The 9,100-nt window shown below is 37.6% G+C and overlaps 1 protein-coding gene across 1 annotated transcript; it reads left to right on the top strand.

Annotated features, from left to right (window-relative positions):
* Positions 1-296: 296 nt before the first annotated feature.
* Positions 297-3,978, top strand: LOC143623691 (putative LRR receptor-like serine/threonine-protein kinase At1g12460). The gene is made up of 2 exons (XM_077094537.1): positions 297-1,914; positions 2,360-3,978. Exons 1-2 carry the CDS (start codon positions 752-754, stop codon positions 3,855-3,857), a joined length of 2,661 nt encoding a protein of 886 aa, XP_076950652.1. The 5' UTR covers positions 297-751; the 3' UTR covers positions 3,858-3,978.
* The last annotated feature ends 5,122 nt before the right edge of the window (positions 3,979-9,100 follow it).

Raw genomic sequence — 9,100 nt, 5'->3', positions numbered from 1 at the left:
ACTTTAGAACCGTCCAAACGATTGCTTGATACTTGTAAATTATATCAACTAAAACCTTTTTCTTTGGTTAAAAACTATATACTTTTTATTTATTTTATTTCTCAAAGTGTGGGGGTGGTGATGGTAACGGCAACATGGTGGTGCTGGCTTGGGTTGGTGAGAGGAATAAATGCTGAACTGGTACACACACCCACCATTAAAACCATTTGTACCTATTCAAGTTTATAGAATTTTATTTATTAATTCTCATACCTTTTTTTTATATCTCTACTTTTCTTTAAAAAAAAAACATTTGTCCCAGTTAATTTAATACACCTCATCTTCACCAGCCATAAATTTTATACAGCAGAAGATGACCAGAGCATGTCAATGACAGCCATCTTTTTGTAGGAAACAAACAACATCATAATTAGTGTTATTATTATATGCTTTAAACTCTTTCCAAGATTCACTACCCACCACCACCACCACCACCGTACAACCACCGTGGGTTCTAAAATCTTGTTTTTTTACTGATCCAACAACTACCCAGAAGCAGATTCTTCCAAAAATCCAACCTTTTTGCTTATTCTTGAACACCCATTTCAGTTTGTACAAAACTGAATCAAGAAACCAGCAATTCACCCCTCAATTCTTGTTTTTTTCACTGACCCAGATGCTAAATCTTGAAAAGATTCAATCTTTAACCATTGTTGATAATTGCATTCCAATTTGATCCCAAATATGTACACAAATCAGCAGTTTTTAACCAATGAGAAGCTTATTACAACAATGCTGCTACTTGACCGCTGGTCTTCTGTTTCTGTTGCTAACCACTTTGGCTGCAGAAAATGAAAAAGAGATCTTGCTTCAGTTCAAAGGTAACATCACAAATGACCCTTACAATAGTTTAGTCTCATGGGATTTGAGTAAAGATCAGTGTAGAGATTACAGTGGTGTGTTTTGTGATTCTTTTGGGAATGTGTACAAGATTGTGTTGTGGAATACTAGTTTGGATGGAGTATTATCTCCGGCATTGTCCGAACTTAAAGCCCTAAGGATTCTCACCCTGTTTGGCAACAGATTCACCGGAAACATCCCGCTGGAGTTCGAAAAGCTCACTAGTTTATGGAAGATTAATGTGAGCTCCAACGCGTTGTCCGGTCAAATCCCTAGTTTTTTAGGGGATTTGCCAAACATTAGGTTTCTTGATTTGTCAAAAAACATGTTTGAAGGAGAGATTCCATTATCTTTATTTAGGGTTTGTGGAAAAACAAAGTTTGTTTCACTTTCTCACAATAATCTTTCGGGTCAAATTCCGGTCAACGTCAATAACTGTTTGAATCTCGAAGGGTTTGATGTATCATTCAACGGTTTAGATGGTGGATTTCCTTCACAGATTTGCGAAATACCAAATCTTGTTTATTTATCTTTAAGAAGCAATATGTTAACTGGCAGTGTTGAAGAACAGATAACAGGTTGTCGAAGATTAGAGCTTTTGGATCTTGGAACCAATTTTTTCACTGGAAATCCGCCTTTTCGGGCTCTTGAGTTAGCAAATATGAGTTATTTTAACATTTCGTATAACGGGTTTGATCCAGAGGTTATAAAGATTGAAACTTGTAGTGAAAGATTAGAAGTATTTGATGTTGCTGGTAACGGTTTTGAAGGCGAGATCCCGATGAGCATTGTTATACAATGCAGTGGGCTGAAGGTTATAAATATGGGGTATAACAGATTAACTGGTGAAATCCCGGTTGGGATTTCGAGTTTAAAAAGACTTACAGTTATTAGATTGGGAAATAATTCGATTAATGGTGAAATCCCGGAAGAATTTGGGTCCATTGAGCTACTGCAAGTTCTTGATTTGCATAATCTTGATCTTGAAGGTGGGATTCCAGAATCTTTAAGCAATTGCAGGTTTCTTTTAGAGCTGTAAGTCCGTTTGTACCTTAAGCTTTCTTTGTTGTACATCATGGGTGTGCATAAAACCAAAAACCGAACCGAAATAATGAAACCTAACAAAAACCGACTGGTTCGGTTTAATTTTTTCGCAGACACGAACTTTTGGTCCGGTTTTGGTTTTGGATGTAATAAAACCGAAAAATGGAACCATACCGACTTTATGGATTTTCATTTATTAGTTTGAACTTTAAGTATTTATAGTAATTTAAATAAATAATGTCACCCAAAAATTTTAGTCCAATAACAATTAATTGTTAAGTCACGAAAAGATTTAAGCACAAAGTCATTATTTTTGGCAAACGGTTTTCAAATTTTCAGTTTTTGGTTCGGTTTGAACCCAAAACCGACCCATGCACACCCTTAAACAACATCCGATAACTGTGATGATCAAATGCTAATCTTGTTACACTTGCAGGGATGTTTCAGGAAACTCTTTTCAGGGACAAATCCCAGAAACATTTTACAACATGTCATACCGTAGAATCCTTAATCTTCACAAAAACAACCTTAACGGACCAATACCGTCATCTTTAGGAAATCTTTCCAAAATTCAAACATTAGACCTGTCCCAAAACTCATTATCCGGGCCAATCCCGTTTTCTTTAACAAACCTTTCAAACTTGAACCACTTCAACGTCTCCTACAACAACTTATCGGGTCGAATCCCATCGTTTTCCCTCCAAAGTTTCAATCTTTCTTCGTTTTCCAACAATCCGGGACTATGTGGGCCCCCATTGGACCGATCTTGTTTGGGTGATTCAACGAATTCTGAATCAAACAGACCGAAACTACGCGTTCCCACCATTGTTGCCATTGTTGCTGCTTCATTGATCTTGATTGGAGTTTGTTTAATAACTGTTATGAACATGAAAGCAAGAAGAAGAAGAAATAGAGAAGATGAAGATATTGTTATTGAAAGCACTCCTTTGGCTTCATCAGATTCTAATGTAATTATTGGAAAACTAGTGCTTTTTAGCAAAACATTGCCATCAAAGTATGAAGATTGGGAAGCCGGGACGAAAGCTTTACTCGATAAAGATTCTTTAATTGGAACGGGAACGATCGGAAGCGTATACAAAGCCGATTTCGAAGGTGGGATTTCAATAGCAGTGAAAAAGATTAAAGCTTTAGGAAGAATCAAGAATCAAGATGAGTTTGAGCAAGAAATCGGACGGTTAGGATCGCTTCGACACCCGAATCTTATAATGTTTCAAGGGTATTATTGGTCTTCAACTATGCAATTAATATTATCCGATTTCGCCTCGAATGGTAACTTGTACGATAATCTACACGGGGCCGGGATACCCGGGACGAGCTCGGGTATTGGAAACCGGTTAAACTGGCCAACACGGTTTCGGATCGCGTTAGGGACCGCAAGGGCATTATCGTACATTCACCATGATTGTAAACCTCAAATACTTCATCTTAATCTTAAATCTAATAACATCTTATTGGATGAGGATTACGGACCGAAGCTTTCAGATTACGGGTTGGTCAAGTTGCTGCCATTGCTTGATAACTTTGGGTTGACTCGGTTTCATAGCGCGGTTGGATATGTTGCACCCGAATTGGCTCAAAGTATGAGGTTGAGTGACAAATGTGACGTGTATAGTTTTGGTGTGATATTGTTGGAGCTCGTTACGGGGCGGAAACCTGTGGAGAGCCTTGGTGGGACCGAGGTGGTGGTTTTGTGTGAATATGTTCGGGGGTTAATCGAAAGGGGGAAGGCTTCGGATTGTTTTGATAGAAGTTTAAGCGGTTTTGTTGATAATGAACTGATTCAAGTAATGAAACTGGGTTTGATTTGCACGTCGGAATCGGCTTTGAGAAGACCGAGCATGGCTGAGGTGGTTCAGGTTCTCGAGTCGGTGCGGGCTGGGTCCGGGCCCGGTTCGGGATCCGGGTCGTATTAGGAGGGACATTCTTTTTAGATTCAGTTTATGATCAACATTATTGATTGTTTAATGCAATTTGTTTTCAATAAGATTCATTCATAATTGATAAGTTACAAGATGTGGTGGTGTTAATCGTGTCGGTTTTTGGGTTATTCGAATTTGAAAACAATAAAAATAATGAACAAATTAAATAAATTGCTTCAAGATTAGATGTTTAAAAATAAGTGACACAATAACCAAAACTAAATCTAGAGTGCTTATATGTTTTCAATATGCAGCCTTCTTGTGCTGCATTGCTTTACTATGTTCAGGGGTGTTTGGATCTTGTTTTGAAACTGGTTATAAATTATTATAACTTTTTGATATTTGGATTATTAAAACTTCAAAAAACATGAGCACATACATTTGATTATCTAATGGATGGAAACCCGCTACATGTTCCCATTGTTGTGTGTTTGGACACTCGTTTAATCTTTGTAATAAAAGGCCTTTTATCGAGGAAAATGCTGCAGAGAAGGTTGCAAAAGAACAACCTAAAAAAACTCCTAACATTTATGAATCTCATTTTGATGATAAGCTTGACGGTTTTACCCCGGTAATTAGGAAAAACGCAAAGGAAAGGGTACCGCAAACGAGCCTCCTAAGCATGTCCCAGTGTCAAAAACTGTTGTTTCTGAAGCTCATGGTAATTCTATAGGTAGTAGTTCGTACAGAAAAAGTGGTAATGATAAATCATTTAGTTCCGGGTAAGGATAATAATTCGGGTACAAGTGGTAACACGAGTGGTGCTAATAATTATAAGACGGGGTTTAATTTTACTCAAGCGGTTCGGAGCCAAATGCCCTAACAAACAGATTTGAAGTGCTCCCCGATCCCGTATGTGCAATTAATCAGTGTGTAGAGGAACCGAGCGCGTCTATTTCAGTAATGGACTTCAATTTGAGTGTTAAACATAATAAATTGGTGGCTGAGAAAGTCAAAATGTATCGGCCGGATCCCATGTCGGTGGAGAAGATTATTGATAATCGTATTGTTGAAGAACGTATTCGGGATGACGTGTTAAGTGAGGAAGGGCTTGATGATTATTGTTAATGATTGTCTTACGACAGGTGACAACACAAAGGAGGTTGAGGCTACGATTAGGATGGCTACTGACTTGGGGATGAATTTCGAGGGCATAGAAGATTGTTTCTAAGGTTATGTGAATTAAGCAAGTTTTGCAATTATACGATTTAATTAGGGTTGGATCGATTGAGATCATCCCTTCAAAGGTGGATTCATTCAACTGCGATTGAGATAGATTAGGGTTTTGATTCATAATAAAGAGACAAGTAGATAGATGGTTTAAATACCTTGAGTGATACATGATTCAAAGAACGACGGCGAGGCGGGGGGTGGGGGTGCTAAATACATAACAGGAAACAATTGGGTGAAGGGAAGCATCTGCCAATTGGGGTGTGCTCGGAAATGATCATAAATAGGTATTTAAAAAGGTCTAAAGAAAACATGTTTTAAGGCTAATTATGACAATTATTAATCAGTTTCATAAGATAGTTAAAACTTTTTTGTGGTGAACCGACAATTTAGTTCATTCCAATTTAAATTTAATGAATGCAATAATTATTATAATTATTCCTACAATTCAACTTTCGTTAATTATCTATAAATCGTAACCGACTTATGTTTTAACTTTACTTGAATTTTCATTTAGTAATATAAACTAGGGTATAGCCCGTGTGACACACGGGTGAAAAAACATGTAAGCAAACATAATAAAATTAAAAAAACAAATTCAAGCAACACAAAACTTTTTCAAACTTTCGGACCAAAACGTTAACCATTTACATTGTCTAGATATTAAAAGTTACAATAAGTTAATGTACATCGAACAACCAAAAAATATCAACAAAATACATAAACATGTTCTTTCATATTAAACCACCATCAACTCCTTCAAACATTCTACCAAAAGAAACTCATTTTGCTTCACCACTTGAAAATATAATAAAATAATAGCACCCAAATTAAATATACAATTAACATAATAACATGTTTAATAATGAGTAACATTTTAACATTAATAAAGTTGCTAAATACAAGTAACAAATCTAAAAGTTACAAAATAAACTAATTAGAAACTCTAAACAGTTTGACCATGTACTATTTGTGTTAACCTTAACAAAATAATCAAAAGTCAGTTATATAAAAGATTTTTTATATAAGATAGACTATAGACTATATTAATCAGTTTGAACATGTATTACTAAATTAACTTTTAAATTACTTTGTTGAATGTTTAACATATGTTAGTGAATGTTTAACATGTATTACAAAAACTAAATTTACAAAGACTGAGGTTTGGTTGTAAAATAAAAAAATAAAAACAAATTAACCATCGTATGTTAGTGAATTGGAGAACCGTTTACCACACGGACAAAAATTACAGAAAAATGCAAATACTAAATGAAAATTTTTACGTGATATCAAAATATCATTTTGTAAAAATCTTATATTTTGTAATGAAATTTGATTATGATTATTTCATATTTCATATTAATTTTCGGATCACGAATAAACACCTTAACAATCTTTTCTCATATAACAATATCTAGATAATTAGAGACTGTTAATAATATAACCGTAAGAAATTTATAATTACTTTAGTTGAGATAAATAATAAATAATAAAATATGTTGATTTTGAAAACGAAAATGTGGCCCGATACGTTTACAAGTTATGGGCCAACCGGTCTGTTGGTACATGTGTGTCAGTAGTTCATAGTCTAGCATTTGTAATCGAGTCTGTAATGCAATTATGTTTTGTTTATGTTTATTTGTGTAATACGCGAAGTTGTCAACAAGTTCGCTATGGCGAACTTGTTGAATCAGCGAAGTTATTGACAACTTCGCCTGTGGCGAAGTTGTCGTTTATATATACTGTTCAGCAGAACAGTTTATGTGTTGGTCGTTTAGGGTTTTGTTTCAGTTATTCAGTAACCGAGTTACGTGTCATAGTCTGTAACAGTGACCTCGGGTCACGTGTTTATTATCAATATAACGTGGTTGGTTTATTGCTTGTGTGTTCGATCTCTACATACTCTACACTCATATCTACCTACGCAGGGATTCCGCACCTGCGTTGTTAGCGACATCCCGTGTACGATCCGTCCAGGAACCTACAATTGGTATCAGAGCCATCGGCTCGATTGTGAGGTTCGGGATTTCACGCGGGTGTAGAAAACGTCTCGTTTGACCTATTCGCGGGACGTGTTTTTGTTGGGATTGTGTTTTGCTCGTGCTTGACAGTCATTTTCAAGCCATTGCATTGATCGGAAACTGCTGGATTGACGAAAACAGATCTGAACAGTTTCCTTGTTCATCGGGCGAAGTTACCGTTCTTCGGGCGAAGTTACCATTCTTCAGGCGAAGTTGCCGTCACTGGAATTAGGGTTTCGGCGAAGATATAAGGTTTAGCGAAGTTAACCACAACTTCGCTTACCTCATAAGTTCGCCTTCCGCAACTTCGCTTTCCACCCAAGTTCGCTTACCTCCTAAGTTCGCTCATTCTAAGCGAAGTTATTTTTAACTTCGCCAAGTCTAGCGAATTTAAGAACTCAGCGAAGTTCTCTTTTCAGCGAAGTTAACTTTCAAGCGAAGTTATTCTTAACTTCGCCTACTGAGCTGTTTTAATATTTTTTTTGTATTTTCAGGTTTTTCAGGTTTTCGCAAGGATGTCGTCAATTAACATCTCCGATTTGGTCAAGATGGAAGTAGAAGCGGGGTCTGCCACTAAGGCCCCGAGGCTGATGAAAGGAACTGACTTCGTGGCATGGAAGGACAGATTCATCCAATACATCAAATACCAGGATGCCAAAATGTGGGTATGCATCCAGGATGGATATATCCCTCCAACTGCGCAATACGAAGGTCGCGATGTGGTTAAGAAATACAGCAAAATGGAGGACGAAGAGAAGAAAATGTACGAGGCCGAAAGCAAGGCCCATGCTGCGATAACAATGGCACTTCCTCAAGAGGTTCTCCATACGTTCCGAAAGTACACTTCTGCGAGAGAGCTTTGGGATGCTCTTGAAAATAGATTCGAGGGGAATGTGGGTATCCGTGCATCAAAGATCAAACTCTTAAAAACCCAGTTCTCCGTCTTCAAATTTTTGAAGAATGAATCACTGGATGATATTATCACCAGATACTATCATCTAATGACAGAGCTTAGCAATTATTCAATTGCTTACCGAGAAGAAGAGATCGTTGAAAAGCTTCTCGATGCTCTCCCACCGAAGTGGGAAATGTACACCGTTCTTATGAGGGAAGACAGAGACTTTCCAAATTGTGATCTTGAAACGGCAGTAAACAAGCTCAGAACTTATGAGCTTAATATGGTTCGAAAAGAAACACCAACAGATCAGATACAAGACCCTGGTATGTATGGTGCAAAGGTTAACTTAGGCTCAAGTTCGAGGCCTGAATCTGCTGCTTATTACTCAAAAGGGGAGTCAGGTTCTGACTCTTCTCATGAAGGAAACGTTTCTGTAAACTCGAATGGTGATGTCTGTTTCGTTGCTGGAGGATCAAGTACTTCAAAGCCTCAAGCATCCTCAAGTGGTTTTTCTGCAAATGCCTCAAGCAATAATTATTCCAAGATGCCTATGAGTGTAAAATCTGCTGAAGAGCCGTTTGCAGTCTATGCATCATTTATTGCTTCCTATGAAAACTACATCCAGGGGAAGATTGTGGACCCTGCTGCTCTTGATGAGGATTACGACCAGATCGATGCTGATGATCTGGAGGAGATGGATTTGCAATGGCAAATGGCAATGATTGTGAGGCGTGTAAAACGGTTTATGAACAAAACTGGGAGAAAGTTTGTTGGTGGTAGGCCCGGGTTCGACAAATCCAAGGTAAGGTGCTATAATTGTCAACAGTACGGGCACTTTGCCAAGGAATGCAGAAATGAGAGGGTTGAACGAGGACAAGGTCGACCTACACAACACTCTGGAATTAACAGAGAGATTAACGCCATGTTGACCAGAGAAGCAGGTGAGTACAACTGGAACTCACATTCAAGTGGTTCTGGTGAGCAAGCGAACATGGCTGAGGCTGAGGTTAAAGAATGTGAGAAGGTTGATGGAATTGAGAAAGCTACTGAAGAAGAAACAGCGTTCATGGCAGATGACAAGGATAATCGCTCCGAGGTAAGTACTAAGAATATTTGTACTAGTTGTGAGAATTTGTCTGAGCAACTTA

Source organism: Bidens hawaiensis, unplaced genomic scaffold (assembly GCF_021521415.1).
Source record: "Bidens hawaiensis isolate Kalapana, Puna unplaced genomic scaffold, B.hawaiensis_p1.1 tig00003510_1, whole genome shotgun sequence".
Classification (NCBI taxonomy): Eukaryota; Viridiplantae; Streptophyta; class Magnoliopsida; order Asterales; family Asteraceae; genus Bidens; species Bidens hawaiensis.
Note: the sequence above shows the minus strand (reverse complement) of the source record. Positions and strands in the feature narration are given on the sequence as shown.